The 24205-nt window shown below is 43.8% G+C and overlaps 1 protein-coding gene and 1 pseudogene across 1 annotated transcript in view; both read left to right on the plus strand.

Moving 5' to 3' along the window:
- The window catches only part of Tsg101 (tumor susceptibility 101), a 32072-nt gene extending 21661 nt beyond the window's left edge, over positions 1–10411 (plus strand). The window contains exons 8-10 of the mRNA XM_052162352.1: positions 7525–7727; positions 8930–9169; positions 10078–10411. Coding sequence (XP_052018312.1) covers positions 7525–7727; positions 8930–9169; positions 10078–10167 — 533 coding nt within the window. The 3' untranslated portion in view covers positions 10168–10411. The remainder of the gene's footprint in view (positions 1–7524; positions 7728–8929; positions 9170–10077) is intronic.
- A 10565-nt stretch (positions 10412–20976) lies between these two features.
- LOC127692479 (60S ribosomal protein L34-like) lies at positions 20977–21338 on the plus strand (annotated as a pseudogene).
- The last annotated feature ends 2867 nt before the right edge of the window (positions 21339–24205 follow it).

Here is a 24205-nt window from a genome sequence, read left to right on the forward strand (position 1 = left end):
AGCTTCCATTGTGTAAGAAAGGTTTTGTTAATTTTGAGACCGCATCTCATTATATAACCCTGGCTGTCCTGGAACCTAGTTCGTAGACCAGGCTGGCCTTGAATTCATGAGATCTACTTTTCTCTGCTTCCCAAGAGCTGAGATTGAAGGTATGTCCCCACACACTTGGCCCTATAGTATATTATTTGAATAAAAAAACCCTGGGAGTTTTTAATCTGTAAGTTAAAAACAAAAAACAAGAACAACAACCAAAAAAACTCTAGTAAATCTGGTCCTTGAGAAATGGCTCTCCGGGCAGTGGTGGCACATGCCTTTAATCCCAGCACTTAGAAGGCAGAGGCAAGAGGATTTCAGAGTCCAAGGTCAGCCTGGTCTACAGAGTGAGTTCCAGGACAGCCAGGGCTATACAGAGAAACCCTGTCTCAAAAAAACAAAACAAAACAAAACAAAACAAAAAAAAGAAAAGAAAAAGAAATGGCTCAGTGGTTTAAGAATACTGGTTGTTTTTTCCAGAGGTCCCTTGTTTGATACCCAGCCCCCACATAGTGATTTACAACTGTTGTGTAACTCCAGGTCCAGGAAATCTAATGCCTTCTTCTGGGCTCCTCAGGTACCAGGCATAGAAGAAGTACACAAATATACATGCAGGCAAAACACTCATACACATAAAATAAAAATAACATCTTTTGCCAAGTGTGGTAGGACACATCTTTAATCCCAGCACTTGGAAGGCAGGCAAATCTCTGCAAGTTCTACAAAACAAGGTCCAGGATATCGAAGACTATTACACAGAGAAACCCTATCTTGAAAAACCAAAATAAAATAACAATAATAATAATAATAACCACATCTTTTTAAAAATCCACTATATGGGTTCAGGCAGCATCAGAGAAATGGGAATAGAACAGTGAGTTGTCTTGTTTCTTAGATAATAGTATAACCCCTGTGATCTCATTTATAAATATTTAAACATTTTGTTACATTTGTTTGTGTATGTATATTTTCAGCACTAGTGTGGTCAGAGGACAACTTTGGGGAATCTGTTTTTTCCTTCTACCACTGGGTCCAGGGATTGGACTCAGGTTACTGAGTTATTGGGCCTGTTAACTTATTTTTGCCCATAAAAGTCTTATAATTCATTTTAGAACATTAGTTTTAAAGAATTTTATAGCTTAGAAAATTTCCATTTATCCTCAAAATGAGCTTTTATGGAAAATTATACATTTAAAGTTAGATTTGACTTGAGATTGAAGAGTAGCCACATCAACTAATACTTACCATGGTTTTTAAACACGTGTCTGTCGCCTGTGACCCAACCATTTCAGTCATGACCACACAGCAGCTGCTCTGTGGTTGCCTGCACAAGACTGGACCTGGCAGCAGCACACTACCTGGCAGGCTGCTGATGCCTTAGCCTCCGGGTAAACTAGTGACTGTTTTTGGAAATTGAGGATTTTGAGTAAATGGAGTCTCCTGTGGTGTGGTGTTAGTATCTTTCTTCTGTTTGCTTTCCTGTGATCACATAAGTTGGGTTTTTTGGAGCTAGAGCCCATTGCTTGCATAAAGCTGGCACGCTGTCGAACCTGAAGCCATCTAAGAGCCTTCATTAGCACCCTGCCAAGTACCACACATGAAGAAGTACCATACATTCTGTGTATACAGTTGCTTGGAAGGTTTACTCCTGTGTAAAAACCAACCTTTCATGTTGTTATAAAAAAAGTAATCCTCATGGTTTGCTCTACTTTTGAGCAGATAGTTTGTGATGACTCAGGCTCCATAGTTGCTGTACAGGAACTAGTATCAGTATCCTCCCTTACCCTTGGCTTTGTTTCCGACAGTTTCTACCTACTGTCAGTTCCAGTCCAAAGTATTATGTCTCTTTGTTGTTGTTTTTAACATGTCTTATGTTCCTGTGTGTATGCTTTCATATATGTATACAGATGTGTGAAGGGAGACTGGAGATCAGCTTGCGTGTCTTCAGTTACACTCTACTTTTTGAGAAAAGGTTGAGAGCCAGTTTTGTGAACCAGGAGTTAAGGGTTAAGACTCAGAAAAGTCAGGGCAGAGATAATCAGTCAGTGGTTAAGAGCACTGGTTGCTCTTCCAGAAGACTCAGGTTTGATTCTCACCACACACATGGTGGTTCACAACTGTCTGCAGCTCTAGTTCCGGGAAATCTTCTGACACCCTCTTCTGGCCTCTGCAGGCAAAACACCTACACTCATAAAACTTAAAAAATAGAATAATAGGGGACTGGAGAGATGGCTCAGTGGTTAAGAGCATGGACTGCTCTTCTAAAGGTCCTGAGTTCAAATCCCAGCAGCCACATGGTGGCTCACAACCATCTGTAACAAGATCTGATGCTCTCTTCTGGTGTGTCTGAAGTCAGTTACAGTGTACTTACATATTAATAAATAAGTACATTTAAAAAAATAGAATAATAAAAATTAGGAAAGCTAACATTTATCTTGTTTTCTGATAGGTTAATCATGGATTCACTAATATAAAATGGCTTCTTTTATAAGAAATAGTGATCAGTAAGTGCTGTTAGAGAACTGAGTGATGTTACTTCAGGTGTTGTAGACTGCGTTGATTTAAAGATACTGGCCTAATTATTCGATAAGTTTTCTGTTCTTTAACACTAGGAAAATTATGTCTTATTTTCTAAGGGTTAAATTTGGTGATGGATACCATCTGACATGTTTTGAGCAATTATTAATATTATTAAAGTTTTGTGGAGAGAATCTCTTGTGTACTGTATAGAAGCATCACCTGTCAATAAAAAGCCAATGGCATATTAATTGAGGCAGGAAATAAGAGGTGGGAGTTCTGGAGGGAGAGAGGAACTCTGAAATAGAGTCAAGCATGGAAGATTCACCTCAGTCTGAGGGGACAGATGCATGAAACTGAGGAGTCACCATCCATGAGGCACTCACAGACTAGAACAAACGGGTTCATTAAGGAGCCAGTCAGAAAACAAGCCCAAGCTAGGCATTTATTCATAAATAATTTACTCTCAGAATCATTAGTTTGAGAATTGGGGGCACTGGTGGAAAAGCCTGTGTTTACAAAGTTTTTGACCTTTTTCTTTGCTAATCTGGGATTGTAGCACTCCACAGTTCTGAAATCTACTTCTGCTTGCTTGGGTAGTTGTCATTGTATGGGGACCTGATATAACAGTTTTTCTCATTATAGTAGATATGGAGAATATGGGATATTTCTCTCTCTCTCTCTCTCTTCTCTCTCTCTCTCTCTCTCTCTCTCTCTCTCTCTCTCTCTCTCTCTCTCTCTCTCTCTCTCTCTTGGATTTTTTGTTTTTTTTTTCCCCGAGACAGGGTTTCTCTGTATAGCCCTGGCTGTCCTGGAACTCTGCCTCTGCCTCCCAGAGTGCTGGGATTACAGGCATGTACCACCACCCCCTGGGTGGGATTTCTCTTAAGTCGCTTAAAAAATAGTGTGATGATGGACTAAAAGCTGAGAAGCTTAAAGCAGTTCTTTTTCCATGTTTCAGTGATGGAAAGCAGCTCACTGAATTGGACTAAAGTTCCGAATGTTTGGGATTTTTAAGATTATTTTCATTCATGCATGTGAGGTAGCACATGCCCTTGAGCTGGCGGTACAGGCGGCTGTGAACTGCCACGTCAGGCCTGAGGACTGAACCCAGATCTCATATAAGTGCAGGGAGTCTTCCACACCTCTGAGCAGTCTCTCCTGCTCCGTCATTTGTACTACTTCAAAAACCCTGGACTTTTCTCTTTCAGATTGTTTTGGGTTTTGATACAGGGGGTACCATGCTGACCCACCTGCCTGCTTATGCTTCCCAGGTGTGTGTGTGTGGTGTGTATCTGTCGGTCTGTCTGTCTTTCTCTTTCTTTCTTTCTTTCTTTCTTTCTTTCTTTCTCTCTCTCTTTCTTTCTTTCTTTCTTTCTTTCTTTCTTTCTTTCGGGTAAAGGGTAAAGACAGGGTTTTTCTGTATAGTCCTGGAACTCTCTCTAAAGTCCAGGCTGGCCTCAAACTCAAGAGAGATCCACCTGCCTCTGCTTCCCAAGTGACAGAATCAAATGCCTGTGCCACCACTGCCTGGCTCACTTCCTTTTTCTTGATAGTCTAGTTTCCATATGTGAGAGAAAACATGACACTTATGTGTGTGCCTGGCTTAACATGGTGCTGCGGTTCTGTCCAGTTTCCTGCAAGTGACACAGTTTCATTCTTTCTTTCTTTTTAATGCTATATATACACGTGTGTGTGTGTGTGTGTGTGTGTGTGTGTGTGTGTGTGTAATAATACCTTCTATAACACCTTTTTTTAAAAATTATATGTGAGTACACTGTAGCTGTCTTCAGACACACCAGAAGAGGGCATCAGATCTCATTACGGATGGTTGTGAGCCACCATGTGGTTGCTGGGATTTGAACTCAGGACCTTCGGAAGAGCAGTCAGTGCTCTTAACCGCTAAGCCCTAAAACACATTTTCTTTGACCTAGGCTTATTCCTTAACCCGATCATTGTTTTTAAGGCTTAATTTTTCTTTTTATGTATTTTATTTTGTATGTACCATGTATATGTAGGTATCTGTGTAGGCCGGAAGTAGTCATGGAAACTCCTGAGCTGGGCTTAGAAGTTGCCAGAAGCCACCTGACTTGGGTGCTGGGAACCAAACTCGTGCAGTGTGGCTAGGATGTCTACCACCATGCCTAGTTCATAAGATAGCAGGGACCCACCCAGGGGGTTGTACAAGCCAGGCAAGCACCCTTATCAATTGTGCTATCATATTAGCTACTTTCCTAGTAACTTTCCTAGTAACCTCATAGTTTGTGGATAGTGTCACATCTTGCCATGGAAATCAGGGTAGCAAGAATACGGGGACAGATGGTCACATTGCATCTGCAGCCAAGCAGCTCGTTATTCAGCGTGGGCCTGAGCCACGGAGTGGTGTCACTCACATTTAGGTCTTCTCACCTCGGTTAACCTAGTCTAGATTAGCCAGGAGAGCTCTGTCCACGGTTCCATCGGAATTAGCTTTCCACAGACTTTATAGATGCTGTGTAAACTAGAGTTGGCAGAGACTTCCTTCTGTTCTGTGTGCTGTCTACTCTCTTGTGCAGAACTTTTTTAATTTGATGCAGTCCCATTTATCACTGTTATTAACTGAGCTGTTGAAATCAGATTCAGAAAGTCACTGGGTACTCCTGGATCTTTAAGTGTTTCCTCAGTTTGCCATTGGAAATATCAGAGTTTAGAGTCTTAAAGTCTTTGATTCTGTTTAGTGGATATTTTTGCAGATTAGAGACAGGTACCTAATTTCTGTCTTCTACATTGAAATGTTGGGTTTTCATGCCTTTCATCTTTGGTAAAAATCATATGGTAGTATACTTTAGTTTATTTCTGGCTTCTCCACTTTGTTCCATTATTCTGCACTCCCCTGGCTCTATAGTATGACTTGAAATGTATAATGCCAGCATTGTATTTCTGCTCAGTATGCCTTGGGCTTCTTGTGGTCTTTTGTATTTCTATATCAATTTTATGGAGCATGCCCTTGACCTAGTTTATAAGAATAATATAAATTCTAAAACTAAATGTGTATTCTTTAACATAGGAATTTGAAATTTGACATCAGTGTGACATCCATTAGACCAGATATGGTAACTTTAACCAAATGTGTTGGTGTGTTTGTTTATGAAAAGCCCACATAAAAAGACCCTTAAGTTTTGTAATTCAGATAACTTTTACAACGAGGATAAATGAAACTGAGCGTGCTGTTGTTGTCATCCAGACACCTGATCACAGGGACAATGGCATCAAACAAGCATAATAGAATTTCATATAGGTTATTATGGACTGGGTCTTTTAAAGACAAGTATAAACTCTATTCCTTATGTGTCTTTATCAGAATGGCCAATAATAAGATAACCACCTTTGCTGGTCTTCTGATCTAGGGTCTTCTAAACTCTTGTAGGAGGTTTCCCCTTTTAGATGATGTGTGTTTTACTTTTGTGTGAGTTTATGTGCACCAAGGGCACATAGGAACTCAGAGGGCAGAGCACCTGAAACTGAAGGTACAGGCAGTCTGGGCTGCCATGTGTGTGTTGGGAACTGAGCATGGAGCCACTGTTAGTAGGAAGTGGTCCTAACCATTGAGCCATCTCTCCAGTCCCTCGTCCCTGCTTGTTTGTTTGTTTGTGGGGTTTGTTTTTGTTTTTTATTTATTGTCATATTAATGTAAGGCTGAAACAAAATGTCACAACATCTGACAGTTTAAGATTCCACAGAGAACTCCATGCTTTTGCTACTGAAAGACTGAAGCATCTGAATGTTACCACCCCAAAACTGAAAGTCTAGCGATCTCAAGCTTTCTGTGAGCAGTCATTTACTTTCTACCTGCTCTCTCCCTTTTTAAAAACTGCTTTATCAATTAGTTAGTGTAAGTAACTAGAGATTTTGATGTGGCCTTTCTCTTGTCTGAATGGATGACGGAATAGTTAAGCCCTATTATTGTCATCGACATCATCATCATTATGGTTATTATTATGCTTATTTATTTGGGGGAGGGCACGTGTGTGCTGGTGCCCAGGGTGGCCAGAAAAGGTCAGATCCCATGTAACTGGAGTTACAGGCTTTTGTGACCTTCCTGATTATGGGTGCTTTTAACCACAGAGCTGTTTCTCCCAACTTCTGAACAGTTAGTCAGAATGAGTCTCAGAAGGGGGCTTGTGGAATACATCTCTCTCTCCTTTTTTTTTAATATTTATTTATTTTTAATGTATGTGAGTACACTGTAGCTGTCTTCAGACACACCAGAAGGTGGCATTGGACCCCATTACAGATGGTTGTGAGCCACCATGTGGTTGTTGGGAATTGAACTCAAGACCTCTGGAAGAACAGTCAGTCCTCTTAACCGCTGAGCGATCTCTTCAGCCTGGAATACATCTCTTTGATAGCAGCTGAAAAAATGTCTCCCACCCATCTTGAATAGTGAATTCTCTGTCTCTGTCTCTCTGTATTTCTCTCTGTCTCTGTTTGTCTACCTGCCTGTCTCTCCCCCTCTCCTGGCCCTCCCAGCTCCCACCGCGTGTGTGTGTGTGTGTGTGTGTGTGTGTGTGTGTGTGTGTGTGTGTGTGTGTTGGTTCTCACTTTCACTTGTTGAGTCAGGGTCTCTTGGTTCTGCTGCTGACCTATAGACTTCCATGCAGTTCAGTTGCTGCCTCCTGTCTCAAGACAAGTGTTGGATGGGGGCCACTGCATCAGGCTTTTTACTTGGGTTCCAGAAATTGAGCTTGGATTGTCCACTTTAATGGCAAGTGCTTAGTGGTCTTAAGTATAGCAGTTCTGAGGCCATCTTGAGTTCTACATTCTGTAGAAGGATTTACATAACTCTTCAAACTGTCATACAGCTGCTTACAACCACTTACAGCAAAAGGATACAGATTATAATTGGCTAAGTATTTGTGGGGAAGTCCAAGGGTTCTGAATGCCAAACACCTATCTGAGCCTTGATGTCCAGAGTTTCTGCGTTGTCTCCTCCAGGTCCCAGCAGAGATGGCACTATCAGTGAGGACACTATTCGAGCATCTCTCATCTCAGCCGTCAGTGACAAGCTGAGATGGCGGATGAAGGAGGAAATGGATGGTGCCCAGGCAGAACTTAATGCTTTGAAACGAACAGAGGAAGATCTGAAAAAAGGCCACCAGAAACTGGAAGAGATGGTCACACGCTTAGATCAAGAAGTAGTAAGTAATGCATTGAAGACATATTGTGGGTTGAATTACAGCCAAGGTGTACCTTGATGTGTAAAAAGTTCAGTGAACAGTAGGTGTCTTCGGATCTGTGACCATAGCTCTCTAAGCAGGATTGGCAGAATGTACCTATAATCTCAGTTCTCAGGAGCTGAGGTTTGTCATCAGTTGGAGGAAATACACATAAGGTCTCAAGTGCAGCCTCATTGGTCCCCACTGGAAAGTGCTGTCTGGAATGCTGCTCTTCTTCCAGGGTGGATTGCTGCCAGTTATCTTGGAATGTGAATTACAGAGTTCTGTGAATGGCAAAGGCATGTGGACCTTGAACTACATACTTAAGAGAGAATTGTATTTCTTTTGGTTTTTTGGATTTGGTTTTTTTTTTTTTTTTTTTTTTTTTTGAGACAGGGTTTCTCTGTATTAGCCCTGGCTGTCCTAGAACTCACTCTGTAGACCAGGCTGGTCTCGAACTCAGAAATCCACCTGTCTCTGCCTCCCAGAGAGTAGTATTTCTAAACATTTAAGTTAGTGTTAGAAGTACCTTTCAAGGGCCTGGGGAGATGATTCAGTGGTTAAGAGCACATTCTGCTGTCCTAGCACCCATATCACACATTCATACACACATACACATGAGGTGTGTGTGTGTGTGTGTGTGTGTGTAAAATATTAAAAATGTGTCTCAGCATCTTCTTGGTTTCATCATCCAGAGACATTTAGGGGCTGGAGAGCTGCCTATGAGTACAGCCTGTGCCCCTTCCCTCTTCAGGCTTGCGCTCTCATGTCTGTATAAAGTGAGCATCATAATAGCCAACCATTTCAGCTGAAGAATGTGGTGCCAATGTAATGCAGAGCCTATAGCCACCACCTGCAGTGTGTGTTGTAGCTCAGAGAATCAAATCCTTTACACAGATGGAAGGGATTTCTTTCTCCTCTGGGAATTTCTTGTTCCATGGTTGTCTGTGGGGAGAGACTTTATTTTGAACCATGTCTGACGGTCCAGTTGGCAGTACCGTGTATCACTTTCACAGTTATGTTCATTTGGGGAAATTTTCATCATTCCTTCACACATTCCACCAATAAATTATTGGAAGCATTAGCTGCTTCAAATACTGTCTGAAGTTGAGTTGTAGATGTGTCATAGCAAATAGTCATGTACAAATCAGTATAAAGTTATGCATGGACTGTTCTGTTTTCAGGCTGAAGTTGATAAAAACATAGAACTTTTGAAAAAGAAGGATGAAGAACTAAGTTCTGCTCTGGAGAAAATGGAAAATCAATCTGAAAATAATGATATTGATGAAGTTATCATTCCCACAGCCCCACTATATAAACAGATTCTAAATCTGTATGCAGAGGAAAATGCTATTGAAGATACTATCTTTTACCTTGGAGAAGCTCTGAGGCGGGGAGTCATAGACCTGGACGTGTTCCTGAAGGTAGGCGTCCATCCTTTGCCTTCCAGGGCTTGGGAATCCGGGCTGCACGTTCAGAGTCACACCACCTACATTTGAGATGACTGCCCACCCCCAGTTTGTTCTGTTTTTAGTCCCTTAATGGTCTTAGAGTTGGATAAATTCAGATTGGTTTTCCCAAACCAAATAGTTCTAGAAAGAAGTGGGCTACCCTTTTTAATGCAGGTTATCTCTGGCTTGCTAATAGTGTACAGCCCCAGAGTCTTAGTAAGCTTGGCTTACTGCTTGTGGAGAATATGGTCTTAGGAATAATGGCCAGATACTCAGTATATTTGACCTTGCTCCTGGTAACACCTTAGCGTTTATGTAAGCCGAGCAGGACACTCGGGTGAATGGCTAAACCATGTGCCTGACTCTAATGTAAGCAGTGTGAATGCCAAGTGCACACTAAAGATCACAAAGGAGGATCCACCACTGCCTTCTGGCTGGGTGGTGAGGCAAATGAAAAGAGTGACTACAGAGGCAGGAGAAGTAAACTGTCTTTGAGACATTGAGAGATAAAGTTAGTTCCATTTCTTCTCAGCCCTTCTCTTCCTTTCTCTTAGTAAAGGGACAGTTTGGAAACTTGTATTAAGCATGAAGCATGTTTCCCTGGCCTCTTGGTGTCTCAAAATGTAGGTAGGGGCTGGGGATACACCTCGGGGAATGGTGCGAACCTAATGTGTACAAAGCTCTGGATTCGAATCTCAGCACTGCAAAGCCAAACAAAGCATCTTGAGCCAAACCCTGCAATATAGTAGAGTTTTTAAAAGTTTTTATAATGTGAAATTGGATCCCAAGGTTGCTGTATATATTTAGGATTGCTAGATGCTATCTGGCATCATAGCTGGATCAAAGCCATTCTGAAATGTTAACATTTTCCTCCTTCCTAGCACGTCCGACTCCTGTCCCGTAAACAGTTCCAGCTAAGGGCACTAATGCAAAAAGCAAGAAAGACTGCGGGCCTTAGTGACCTCTACTGACCTGTGCCATCAGCTGGAGGCCGGCCTCTTCGTAAAGCATTCTTTTCTTCTTTTTCTGTTTCTCATCAGTAGAACCCAGAATAAGTTATTGCAGTATATCATTCGAGTGTTGAATATTTTGAATCAATAATATATTTTCTGTTTCCTTTGGGTAAAGACTGGCTTTTATTAATGCACTTTCTATCCTCTGTAAGCTTCTGTGCTGTGCTGGGACTGACTGGGCTAAATAAAATTTGTTGCATAATTTTTCTCTTTCTTGGACTTGAGGAAAGATGCACAAAAGAAGCCTGGCTTCTCATTAATAAACAAGGCACAATGTTCATCTTAAATTGCAGTTCAGTATTCTGTAGGAGAAAGACACTTCCATTTAGTGTAGAGTGTAACACAGAGAAATGTATATATTGGAGGATATGTGTATTTCATTCTAGAACCAACTGAGCCATGGTTCAGAACTTTTTAAATCAAGAATTCAGTTCCCAGCTGGGCGGTGGTGGTGCATGCCTTTAATCCCAGCATTTGGGAGGCAGAGGCAGGCGGATTTCTGAGTTCGAGGCCAGCCTGGTCTACAGAGTGAGTCCCAAGACAGCCAGGGCTACACAGAGAAACCCTGTCTTGAAAAAAACAAACAACAAAAAAAATTCAATTCCCAGGCATTCGAACTAGGCACTAGCTTTGGGGATCCGATATTGTCTTCTGGTCTCTGTGACCACTACAGTCATATGTACTTAGACACAGATACGTGGTTTTATAAAAAAGCTTGGGAAAATGTTGTAAGACTGTTTCAAACCCACAAAACACTGAGCATGTTGGGCAACTTAAAGAAGGTGCTCTTTGCAAACATATTTTAGTTGTTGAGGGGAAAAGTGTTAAAATGTCAGGTGATTTCTAATTGATTTCTTCAAAACTTTCCTCAGATTTCACTGTCACTGCCAACTCTGACCTAGTGACAACCACAGCAGGTGCATACCAGTGTTTTGTCAGCAAAAGGCAGTGTCCATCTCCCAACTTGGGGTTCAGCGTTACCTAATGGAGTACCTGCTGCAGATGGGTATTGTTACCAAGCGAGGTCATCTCTAACAAGGGGAGTTTTCCTGTGATTTTTCACAGAAAGAGAATTTGAAAATTAAATCTTAGTCTACCAGTAACATTTCAGATCTTTATATGTTATTGTAGCAGAGACTAGTGTGGGTGTGACCAGCATATGTCGTAGTGAAGATGTCTTTAAACTTGTGTTTGTGGTCTGCATTCTTAAGGCTGTGTGAAGGTTTGTGGGGAGTGAAGCAGCACCATGGGGACCATGAAACTCCACAACTATTGAGAAGAGGAAGCACAGATGTTTGGCAAATCCAAGGTGGACTTCGGAGATGTTTTGCTGAAGGTCTGGTAGTTACATGGAGTAACAGATGAGACCCACCCCCAAGACACCCCTCTTACAACTTAACTGATTAGATAAGAATTTTTTTTTATTGATTATTTTATTTATTTACATTTCACATGTTATCCCCCTTCCCCGTTTCCCCTCTACAAATCCCCCATCCCATCCCCCCACCCAACCCCCAGTCCCACCTCACTGCCCTAGCAGTTCCCTATGCTGGGGCATCGAGTCTTCACAGGACCAAGAGTCTCCCCTCCCACTGCTAAGGCTATCCTCTACTACATATGCAGCTGGAGCCATGGGTCCCTCCATGTGTATTCTTTGGTTGGTGGTTTAGTCCCTGGGAATCTGAGGAGTCTGGCTGGTTCATATTGTTCTTCCTATTGGATTGCAAATCCCTTCCGCTCCTTCAGTCCTTCCCTTAACTCTTCCTCCATTGGGGTCCCCAAGCTCAGTCCAATGGCTGCCTGCAAGCATCCACATCTGTATTTGTCAGACTCTGGCAGAGCCTCTCAGGAGACAGCTATATCAAGCTCCTGTCAGCAAGCACTTCTTGGCATCAGCAATAGTGTCTGGTTTTGTTGGCTGCATATGGGTTGGATCCCCAGGTGGGGCAGTCTCTGGATGGCCTTTCCTTCAGTCTGCTCTCTTTGTCCCTGTATTTCCTTTAGATAGGAGCAATTCTGGGTTGACATTTTTGAGATGGGTGGGTGGCCCCATCCCTCAACTAGAGGCCAGGCCTAACCTCTGGATATGATCTCTACAGGTTCTTTTTCCCTTTTTTTGGATATTTCAGCTAGTGTCATCTCCATTGGGTCCTGGGAGCCTCTTGCTTTCCTAGTATCTGGGACTTTTTCGTGACTACCCCCAGTTCCCCATCCCCCATTACTCCACAGTTTCCTGACTTTGTGTACATCTCCCTCATCTCCTCCCACACCCGATCCTGCCCCACCTTTTCCCCTTCCTCCCAAGTCCCTCCCACCCTCTATCTCCCATGATTATTTTGTCCCCCTTTCTAAGCAGGACTGAAGCATCCATACTTTGGTCTTTCTTCTTCTTGAGCTTCATATGGTTTGTGAGTTGTATCATGGGTATTCTGAGGTTGGTTTTGGTTTTTTGTTTTGTTTTTTGTTTTGTTTTTTGGCTAAAATCCACTTATCAGTGAGTACATACCAGGCACATTCTTTGCATGCCAATTTCATGAAACATTGTTTTTAATAGCTGAGTAGTACTCCATTGTGTAAATGTACATTTTCTGTACCCATTCCTCTATTATAAATAAGGCTGCTCTGAACATAATGGAGCATGTGTTCTTGTTATATGTTGGAGAATCTTTTGGGTATGTATAGCTGGGTCCTCAGGTAGTACTACGTCCAGTTTTCTGAGAAACTGCCAGACTGGTTTCCAAAGTGGTTGTACCAGCTTGCAATCCCACCAGCAATGGAGGAGTGTTCCTCTTTCTCCACATCCTCGCCAGCATCTGCTGTCACCTGAGTTTGATCTTAGCCATTCTGACTGGTATGAGGTGGAATCTCAGGGTCATTTTTATTTGCATTTCCCTGATGACTAAGGATGTTGAACATTTCTTTAGGTGCTTCTCAAGCCATTCGAGATTCCTCAGTTGAGAATTCTTTGTTTAGTTAGCTCTGTACCTGAATTTTTTTTTTCAAGACAGTGTTTTTCTTGGCTGTCCTGAAATTCATTCTATAGACCAGGCTGGCCTCAAACAGAGATTCATCTGCCTCTGCCTCCCAGGTGCTGGGATTAAAGGCCTGGACTGCTGCAGCAACCACCACCACCCAGTCTAGTCAGTTGGCATTTTTATTAAACTAAGCTCAGGTGCTGTCAAGAAGGGAGTCAGGTAAATAGGCCTAAAGGAGAAAAATCAAGATGTTTAATTGGGGTAATTGAAGGGAGACATCTGAAGATACCCAAGAACTGTCAAGTGAGGTAGCTGGTGAGCCTTCAGCCTGGAGTTCTCGGCTTTTTGAATGACTGTGTTCCAGAGCCATTTGTTAGTTTTTAACCTATGCACAGGCCATTTGTATTTTAAGGAACACATTTAACCATGTTGTTTTTACTAAAAGGTCCCATGGCTCCAATATCCAATTTCAAGAGTTACTGCTGACTCTAGCTTTTAAGCAGATCTACTTTGGCCCACAGCCTGCATTTTGAAATCATCGGCAGTGGTTCAGGTGATTACTGTTATATACAGTTTCTGCATCTTCTTTTATTTTAACTGATAATGTGTCATAAGACTTATTCCACAGCACTTGGGGATATGGTGATCACTATAGTTTTGTGACAACTTTTGAGGTTGTTAGGCCCTCCAACTTTGTGGCTTTTCAAGATCATTTCTGCTCCTCTGGATTCTTTGCATTTTTATATGAACTTAAAAATCACTTTGTCAAGCTGGAAAGATGGCTCAGCGGTTAAGAGCGCTGACTGCTCTTCCAGAGGTCCTGAGTTCAATTCCCAGCAACCACATGGTGGCTCACAACCATCTGTAATGGGATCCGATGCACTCTTCTGTTGTGTGTCTGAAGACAGCTTCAGTGTACTCATATAAATAATAATAAATAAATCTTTAAAAAATGAGCTTGTCAATTTCTGCAAAAACAAACAAACAAAAAAACCCACTAGAGATTCTGATAGGGATAGCACTGAATCTACTGACCATTGTGACAGTGTTTCTGTGTTCTCAATCTGTCCTGGTCCTGGGATGTCTTTCCCTGAGTCTTTTTCCCCAGTGTTGGCCCAGTTTTCCATGTATGGATCTTTCACTTCTTAGGTTGGATCTTTTCTTCAGCATTGTGTGTGTATTGCATGCCAGCAGGAACACAGCCCTTTGAATTTAATTTTTGAATTGTGCTGCATAAGTACAGTGAGTGGGATATTGAGGAGCAGAGAAATGGCTCAATGTGTTAAGACATTTGCATCAGCCAGGCATATGCCTTTAATCCCAGCACCTGGGAGACAAGTAAAACTATCCCCCCCACCCCCCTTTTTTTTTTTTTTTTTTTTTTTTTTTTTTGGTTTTTTTTTAAGACAGGGTTTCTCTGTGTAGCCCTGGCTGTCATGGAACTCACTCTGTAGACCTCGAACTCAGAAATCCTCCTGCCTCTGCCTCCCAAGTGCTGGGACTAAAGGCATGCGCCACCACCGCCGGTGACAGGTAGATCTCTTAGTTTGAGGCCAACTTGGTCTACAGATCAAGTTCTAGGACAGCTAGGGCTACACAGAGAAACCTTGTCTCAAAAAAACAAAAAAGGAAACTCGAACTAAGCCTAATGACCTGAGTTTTGATCCCCTGGAGCCAGGGAGACTTGATTCCCATACATTGTCTTCTGACCTCCCCTCACACACACACAGTTAATGTAACTGTGTAGTAAGATTAAAATCTTCTTATTGTATGTGTGCAGTGTGGGTGTGGGGTCAGTTCTCTCATGGCTTGCGTTGGTTCTGGAGATGGAACTGCAGTCATCAGGCTTTCCCCATTTACCCACCGAGCCGCCTCGTCAGTGCTGTCGACCATGCCTGTGTTGCCGCTCTGCTACATCACCAGTTGTATTTCAGTAGACAGAAATTTCCTTCAACAAAATCATGTTTGGTAGAATTCTCCTCCTTTCTAATCTAGATGCCTTTCTTTCTTGCCTAGTAACTTTCCCCAAAATTACATGAGAATGAGATGAGGTATCCTTCCTTGCCTTGGTCCATAAGTATGTAAAGTGTTTTGTTATTAAGAATGTTAGCTTTAAGTTTCTTCTGTTTTTGAAGAGAGTTCTCTTCTGTTCCTGTTTATTTTCCCTATAATTATTAGGTGTTATTTGTGTATATGTTTTATTTTTCAAGACAGGTTTTCTCTGTGTAGCCCTGGCTGTCCTAGAATGGCTCTGTAGACCAGGCTGGCCTTGAGCTTAAATCTGCCTGCCTTTGCCTCCTGTATACTGGGATCAAATGCTATCACTAATTGTCAAATATTTTTGTCAATATTGTTAATAGAGACATATGTGATTTTTGCACTTCATTTTAGCAAGTGATTTTTGTATATAGGACTAGCTCTAGGAGAAGTCCTAGTGTTCATTATTCCTTTTAAACCCATTATTTGTGGGTTGGGTTTGCTGGCATTTTGTAAAGGATGTCCACATCTAGCCTCTTGAGAGAAATCGTTCTCTAGTTCTTGTTCTGAGGATTGAATTCTGCCTTGTGCATCTAGGCAAGCACTCCACCACCATCTCACTTACAGGTTTGGGATTTTATGTGTGTGTGTGTGTGTGTGTGTGTGTGTGTGTGTGTGTGTGTGTGTGTAGGTGTTTCACTTGCATGTATAGATCTGAACCATGTATGCTCAGTGTTGGCAGAAGACAGAAGAAAACATGGGATCCCCTGGAAATGGAGATATAATTGTAAGCTGCTATGTGGGCCCTGAGAATCCAACTCGAAATCTCTGGAAGAGCATCCAGTGCTGCTCTTAATTGCCGAGAGATCTCTCTAGCTCCCTGGTCTACAATGTTGCCATATCTTTCTTTAGTATCAGAGTAACAGTGGCGTCACAGATGTAGTAGGGTGGTTGTTCCTCTTTTAATTGTGTGTGTGTTAGGTTTGCACAGAGGTTGAAGAACAACTTGAAATGGGTTCAGTCCTTTCACAGTGTAGGGCCCAGGTGTGTGTGTGTGTGTGTGTGTGTGTGTGTGTGTGTGTGTGTGTGTGTGTGTGTTAGGTTTGCAGAGGTTGGAGAACAACTTGAAATGGGTTCTGTCCTTTGACAGTGTAGGGCCCAGGTGTGTGTGTGTGTGTGTGTGTGTGTGTGTGTGTGTGTGTGTTAGGTTTGCACAGAGTTTGGAGGACAACTTGAAATGGGTTCTGTCCTTTGACAGTGTAGGGCCCAGGTGTATGTGTGTGTGTGTGTGTGTGTGTTTGTGTGTGTGTGTGTTAGGTTTGCACAGAGTTTGGAGGACAACTTGAAATGGGTTCTGTCCTTTGACAGTGTAGGGCCCAGGTATGTGTGTGTGTGTGTGTGTGTGTGTGTGTGTGTGTGTGTTTGTGTGTGTGTGTGTTAGGTTTGCACAGAGTTTGGAGGACAACTTGAAATGGGTTCTGTCCTTTGACAGTGTAGGGCCCAGGGATTGCACTCAGGCCACCAGGCTTAGAGCAAGCACCTTTACCCCCACTGAGCTATGACTTGCTCTGGACTGGTTTTGGGGGGTGTTTTTTGTTTTTGTTTGTGAATGTTTTGGTAAACTGCTCAGGTGGATCCAATCAGCTCCAGCTTTGCTGTAGAGGGGGTTTTCAAATTGCGAACTATATCCATGTTTGTCCGAGGCCTAGTCCTACCTTATTTTTGAGTCTGTCTCAAAGGGTTTTTGGGGTTTTTTTTGGGGGGGGGGTGTTGTTAAGGTTCTCTGGAAGAGCAGCAAAGTACTCTTTTAAAAAAAAAATCCATTTGGATCATGGCCCCCTTCCTTTCTTCCTCCCAGTTCTTTTTTGTTTTTTGGATGTGGTTTTCTTTGAGACAGGGTTTCTCTGTATAGCCCTGGCTGTCCTAGAGCTCACTCTGTAGACTAGGCTGGCCTTGAACTCACAAATCCCCCTGCCTCTGCCTCCCAGAGTGCTGGAATTACAGGCGTGCGCCACCACCGCCCAGCTTCTTCCTCCCAGTTCTACCCTTAGAAATTCCTCCATTGCCCCCTCCCCTTAGGTATCACCCCACCCTGAGGCATCTCATCCCACCAAGACTAGGTACATCCTCTCCCACTGAGGCCCAACCAAGTAATTCAGGGAGGGGGGAAGGGGATCAAATGGCAGGGAACAGAGACTGAGATAGCTCCCCTCATCATCCCCCACCCACCCCCGCTCCAGTTGTTAGGGGGCCCACATGAAGACCAAGTCCAGCTCCTACCTACTCCCGGTTGGTGGCCCAGGCTCTGTGAGCCCCCATGATCCCAGGTTAGTTGACTCGACTCTCTTGTGGTATCCCTTGAGCAGCAGGTATTCAACCAAACAGCCACTTCTCTAGTCCCAAACTGTCAATGTACTCCAGACATGTTGCCTCAGTTTCATAAATTGCTGGGATTACAGCCATGTACCACTGGCCAGCCTCTCGTGAACATTTCAGGAAATCAGTACTGATTAAGATTAAAATGAGATGCCTAGTAAAGGAAGAACATTCGCCTAGACATACATGTGGTATAAACAGACCCTGTGGTTGTCAAGCAAGAGCCTGGCTTTGGACTGAGACAGCAGGTTCAGTCTGTACATCATACGTCTTTATTTAATAATCTTCAAGTCACAGATACGTCATTTGTAAAGAGCTATGCTTAGAGTTTAAGGCTATCCGAAGTGCTGAGGACAATACTGGCACAGAGCGGCAAGGGCTTAACAACCACTGGTGCAAGAGGAGAGGCCAAGTAGGAAGCAGCCAGCTGTAGTACAAGAACTGAAGAAGTCCTCAGAAAATTAAAAAGAGATGGTTTTCTCCTCGGGCAGTGGTGGCGCATACCTTTAATCCCAGCAGTTGGAAGGCAGAGGCAGGTGGATTTCTGAGTTCGAGGCCAGCCTGGTCTACAGAGAGTTCAGGACAGCCAGGGCTATACAGAGAAACCCTGTCTGGGGGGGGGGAGGGGGGGCGGGGGTTCTCACATTTATTCACATAAAAATGCTTATCTTTATTTGCAAAAGTAACAGCAGGGCATAACAAAAACTGATTTAAATGGAGCCTCCCAAGTGCTGGGACAAAAGGTGTGGGACACCACATTCCGCAGAAGCAGCATTCTGAGCACTTTTGTTCCATCGGTTTGGTTTGGGGTTTTAGTTGGGTTTGGGGGGGGGGGGCAGAGCAGTGGTTTTTCAAGAGGGTTTCTTTATGTGGCCCTAGCTGTCCTGGAGCTCATTATGTAGAACAGGATGGCCTCAAACTGATGGAGATCTTCTTCCTCTGCTTCATGAGTGATATTAAAAGTGTGTACCCCATGCCCAGCTTTTGAGCACATATTTTTTAAACTGCGCGCGCGCGCGTGTGTGTGTGTGTGTGTGTGTGTGTGTGTGTGTGTGTGTGTGCATTAGGTCCCATAGGACTGGAGTAACAGACTGTTCTGAGATGCCATGTGGGTGCAAGTGCAGGAAACTAAACCTGGGACTCGTGCAGAGCTGTGGCTCCATCCTCTTAAGTACAATTTTATGTATTGTTTATATTGTTTTCCCACAAGAATAATGCCTTCATATTCTATGTCAAACACAAGCCCAACTTGGATTATTCAGTTTGTTTTACTTTAAATTACTTAGCAAAAATCCAGAGCTTCACATTTAACCTTCTTTGGTTGGTTGGTTGATTGGTTTTTTGAAATAGGGTTTCTCTGTGGCCTTGGCTGTCCAAGAACTCATCCTATACACCAGGCTAGCCTCCAACTGCCAAAGACCTGCTTTCCCTTAAGTACTGTGAATAAGGACGAATGCCATCACTGCCTGGCTATATACACTTCACATTTTAAACTAAATCACACCAGATTATCTGAAAAATCTAAGACGTGTCTCAAGAAACAGGGTGCTGCGGAGGAAGAAACCTCCCAGTTTGGGGGCCATGTGTTAGCAGTTCAGCTGAGTGGTTCAGGCCTGAACTTAGTGGCTCCCAGTTTCTGGGAGGTTAAGGCAGGAGCATTACAAATTCAAGACCTGCCCATACCAGCACTGCCATATACACACACACACACAAGGTGAGAGTAAGGCCAGCCTGAACAGTTGGGCAAGACCTTGTCTCAAAAACAAGAGGACTAAAGATACAGGGCAGTGGTAGCACACTCACCTCACATTCCTGAGGCCTTTGATTCAGTCCCCTCTAATAAACACACACAGCCAGTATGCCCAAGATTAGCACTCCTTGGTCATAAAGACATTAGCTTCTGAGTGTAAGTGGCCTGTAGAGGCCACTCTACAGGAGTGTGTGTGTGTGTGTGTGTGTGTGTGTGTGTGTGTGTGTGCAGGACTTTATGGCACAAACCCTTTAGGGAAATAGCAATGCCTCCAAAAAGTACTGAATTAAACTGTAGTACATGCGCTCTCATTGTGAGATCCACCTTATTCGCCCTACACTTGGAGTGTACAGCAGTGGCTACTGTAATGCTGAAGCAATGGCTCCGCTGTGTTACCTGCAGTTGGCGTTACAGGTGGTCATGGACTCCCTAACACAGCTGCTGGGAAACTAAGCCAGGTCTTCTACAAGAGCAGCAAGCAGTCTTTTAAAAACAAAAATTCCTTTAGATGCATATTATGTGTGTGAGTATTTTGTCTGCATGTGTGTATGTGTACCATGTGTGTGACTGGTGCCCATAGAGGTCAGAAAAGTGTGTCAGATCTCTTGGAACTGTTAGATAGTTGTGAGCCACTTTGAGAGTATTGAGAACTGAACAGGTCCTTTGCAAGACCGATAACGGTTAGTGCTCCGCTCTTGACAGCGGAGCCATTGCTTCAGCATTACAGTAGCCACTGCTGTACACTCCAAGTGTAGGGCGAATAAGGTGGATCTCACAATGAGAGCGCATGTACTACAGTTTAATTCAGTACTTTTTGGAGGCATTGCTATTTCCCTAAAGGGTTTGTGCCATAAAGTCCTGCACACACACACACACACACACACACTCCTAACAAACTGCCAAAGAGTTCCTGTTGGATCCCTTCTTCATCAGGGAGTTTTGAAGACATCACAGCTCCCTTGAATGAATGAAGAGTCTGGGGCAAAGAGGAGGAGAAAATTAGAGAGCTGGCCCGGGTCTTAAGAGTCTGTTCATTTCCTGAGATAAGCATGCTGTGACTGCAAGCAACACAATATGGTGCAAGCGCTACAGGCCTGAACCACTGTCTTGTCTTGGGGAAAAGATGTGGTCATCTCCCGAGAGGCCCTGCAGAACGGTAAGAGTTTTTGCTTTGTTTTGAGAAAGGGCCATGAAACTGGAGTTATAGGTGGTTGTGAATTGTCAGACAGGTGCTGGGAGCCAAACTGATCTTACACTGAACCATCTCTCCAGGCCCCACAGCTGCTACTCCTAGTGCTATATGAGTGCTTGTGACAAAAAGGGGAGGGGCCTGAGAATGACTCAAGAGTTAAAGAGATTGGCTGCTTCTACAGAGGACAGATTCAGTGTCCAGCACCCATGTGTCAGCTCACAACCATCTGTAACTCCAGTTTCCGGAGATCCGAGAACCTCCCCCCACCCTTTCATGGCAACCGCGAGCACTGTGTGTGGCAAACACCCATACACACAAGCAAAATACTGTTAAACATAAAATTAGATCTTTATGAATGCTTATGACATCTAGCTCTGAAAACCAGGCCTGTTCTTTAGTAATCATGGCAGTTTTAAAGTCTACAAAAAGACGTGCTGCATTCTATGAATAAAGGCAAAGAAGAGCTTTTCGGGGGACGGCACTGAGAGGCACTCAGGATGTCCAGCGTCCAGCGTTTGACATGCTGTCATAGGCTTTCTACAATACAGCCTCTGACAAAACCAGGCTGCCTCGACCTGCTGGCAGCAGGATTGTTTACCTTTACACCAGGAAGGCTGGGAAAGTACCTAAATCTGCATATGGCTTGTGCCCAGGCTGACTGCGAGGGGTTCGGGCTGTGAGACCCAAAGTCCCTATGAGCTTGTCTAAGACAGAGAAGCCCGTCAGCAGGGCCTGTGGTGACTCCGTGTGCCAAGTGCGTCCGTCCGTCCGTGACAGGATCAAGCGGGCATTCCTTACTGAGGAGCAGAAAATCGTGAGCCTGATGAAGGCACAAGCACAGGGTCAGAAAGCAAAATAAATAGGCAGCTTTTTTAAGTAATAAAAATCAAGGGGCTGGAGAGACGGCTCAGCAGTGAAGAGCACCAACTGCTCTTCAGAAGGTCCTGAGTTCAAATCCCAGCAACCACATGGTGGCTCACAACTGAGATCTGACGCCCTCTTCTGGAGTGTCTGAAGACAGCTACAGTGTACTTACATAATAATAAATTTAAAAAAAAAAAAAAAATCAAGGCTTGAAAAAAAAAAGCAAAGAAGAGATACCTGAGCAGTGAGCAGTCTCAGTTTATGATTGCTATGATGAAACATTATAAGCAAATGCAGATAGGGGAGGAAAAGGTTTACACTTCCTCATCACTGTTCATAACTGAAGTCCAGACAGGAACTCAGGCAGGGCAGGAACCTGGAAGCAGGAGCTGATGCAGAGGCTGTGAGGGCTGCCACTCGCTTGCTCGGAGAACCCAAGACCACCAGCAAGGGTGACACACCACAGCTGGCTGGATCGTCCCCATCAGTAACTAAGACAGTGTCCCACAAGCTTGCCTGCAGCCCACTCTTCTGGAGGCCTTTCCTCAGTTGGGTTCCCTTCTCTCAGATGACCCTAGCTTGTGTCAAGTTGACAAAATTTGCCAGCACAAATGACTCTATCAGCTGGATACACAACATCATTCCATAATTTCCTTTCTTATTCATCCCTAAGTTCATAGATTAATAACTATCAAACTATAAACCATTTTAACCTTAAAAGGCCCACAGTCTTTAAAATTCAAGCACCTTAAAATTCAGTTTCTTTAAAACTCAAAAAACTCTTTAAAAGTTCAAAGTCTCTTAACTATGGGGTCCTATAAAATCAAAACAACTTATTTGTTTCAAGAGGGAACGACTGATACACAGTCCAGGGTGGCAACATCCACATCAGTCACTAAGACAATGAATGTCCTGGGCCTGCCTGGCTACAGCCTGATCTTCTGGACGCATTTTCTCAACTGAGGTCCCCTCAGATGACTCTAGAGCAGTGCTTCTCACCCTTCCTGATGCTGAGACGCTAGTTCCTCATGTTGTGATGACCGCCCAGCCATAAAAACATGTTCGTTGCTACTTCAGAACTGTAATTTTGCTACTGTTATGAATCTTAATGTTTTCCAATGATCTTAGGTGACCCCTGGGAAAGGGTTTTTCCATCCCAAAGTAGTCTCAAGCCCTGTACCAGTTGAGAACCACTGTCGAGCTTGTGTCAATTGTGACATAATACTAGCCAGTACAAAGAGTCCACCGCCCCGGCCGGGGTGGGGCTGGGGAGTCCAATTCCCAGCATCCATGTCCAGCAGCTCACAACCATCCATCGCTCAACTCCTGGGAAATGGAACATTAAACATTTTCCCAAGTAAAGCCAAGTCTTGTCATAGCTAAGATTTTTGTATTTCATTAGAATAAATTATTCTAATTTATTCAGATTATTTTCCCCCTTTAACATTCCCTCCCAACCATGGTCTTTTACATTTTTTCTTCTTAAGGCTAGTGCTTTCACATGCACCACCTGCATGGGGGAGTGCTGGCAGAGGGCCAGGAGATAGCCTTCAGTTCCCCAGGGCTACAGGTAGAGCCAGAGGTGAACCATGTCAGAGCAGGGAACCAAACCCAGGTGCTTGTAACAGCTGAATCCCATCCCTGAATCCCAGGCCTCCTTCCCAGCTCCAGGCCTCCTTTCTAACCATTGTTGCTACACATAGTGTAGATGAATAAGCCCAATACAACCTGACACGTCACTTGTATACACCTGTTTTAGGACTGACCCTTTGGTATCGGCTAGCCGATTGGTCCCATCCCAGAATGAAGTTCTCAGCTGGTGGACAAAAGAACTTAAGTGACTAGAGAAGCAGCTCAGCCCCTGAGCACCAGCTGCCCTCACAGATGACCCACCCGGGTTCTGGTCCCAGCACCTGTACCAGGTGGCTCACATTTCCTGTCACTTTAGCTCCAGAGGACCCATCACTCTGCTTCTTCAAAGCCATGCATGCACATGGTACATGTACGGGCAAGCATGCCTACATACGCATCAAGTAAAAATCTCATGAAAAAAGGCAAATCCCAGCTGGGCAGTGATGGTGTGCACCTTGAAGCCCAGCACCAGGGAGGTGGAGGTAGCTGGATCTTTGTGAGGAGAATCACCACTTCTAATAACTATATTTTATGCATCCAATGAAGAGAGTATGTTTGCTAGGTAAGTGGCTGAACATTGTCAGGGCAGCAGGACTCTGGGGCCTTGAGAGTAATAGTAGTAGTAACAGGCTGACAGCTGAACCATGATTGACGCAATGGGTGCGTCTCTAGAATACAGGAGTCATCACGGCCTGTTTCCTTCAGAGTCCTGCCCTATCCATATGTCATCTTGCACCTGGTTCCTTAGGCTTTGTCTCCTTCCAGTGCCTGTCTCAAATTCATGGAATCAAGGAAATGGCTTGCATGTGTAAATCAGGAACAGCACACACATTCCTACCTTGGACGTCAAAAGGAAGCGACTATTCTCTAGCGTTCATGAGTGGTCATCAATGGCTCCCTGGACAGGGTCCTCATCACAGCACAGCATTACGATGCTGCCTGCCACCTAGGTGCTAACATGACCACACCCAGCCCTTCCCCATTTCCAAAGTTTCATCTACTTTTCTTCTGATATATATTTTTAAGCTTCATTATTAGTGTCATGTGTCACCTGCATGTCTACCTGTGCACCATGTATGCCTGGAACTCAGCGAATGCAGGAGGTGTCAGATCCCCTGAAGCTGGAGCTACAGCCACTGTGAGAGTGCCGGGTGCTGAAAGCAGGAACCTCTGGATAGGTTCTTAAACACAGAGCCATTATCGCTAGCCCCTTGATGTACAGTAGTCTAT

The sequence above is a fragment of the Apodemus sylvaticus genome, chromosome 1 (assembly GCF_947179515.1).
Source record: "Apodemus sylvaticus chromosome 1, mApoSyl1.1, whole genome shotgun sequence".
Classification (NCBI taxonomy): Eukaryota; Metazoa; Chordata; class Mammalia; order Rodentia; family Muridae; genus Apodemus; species Apodemus sylvaticus.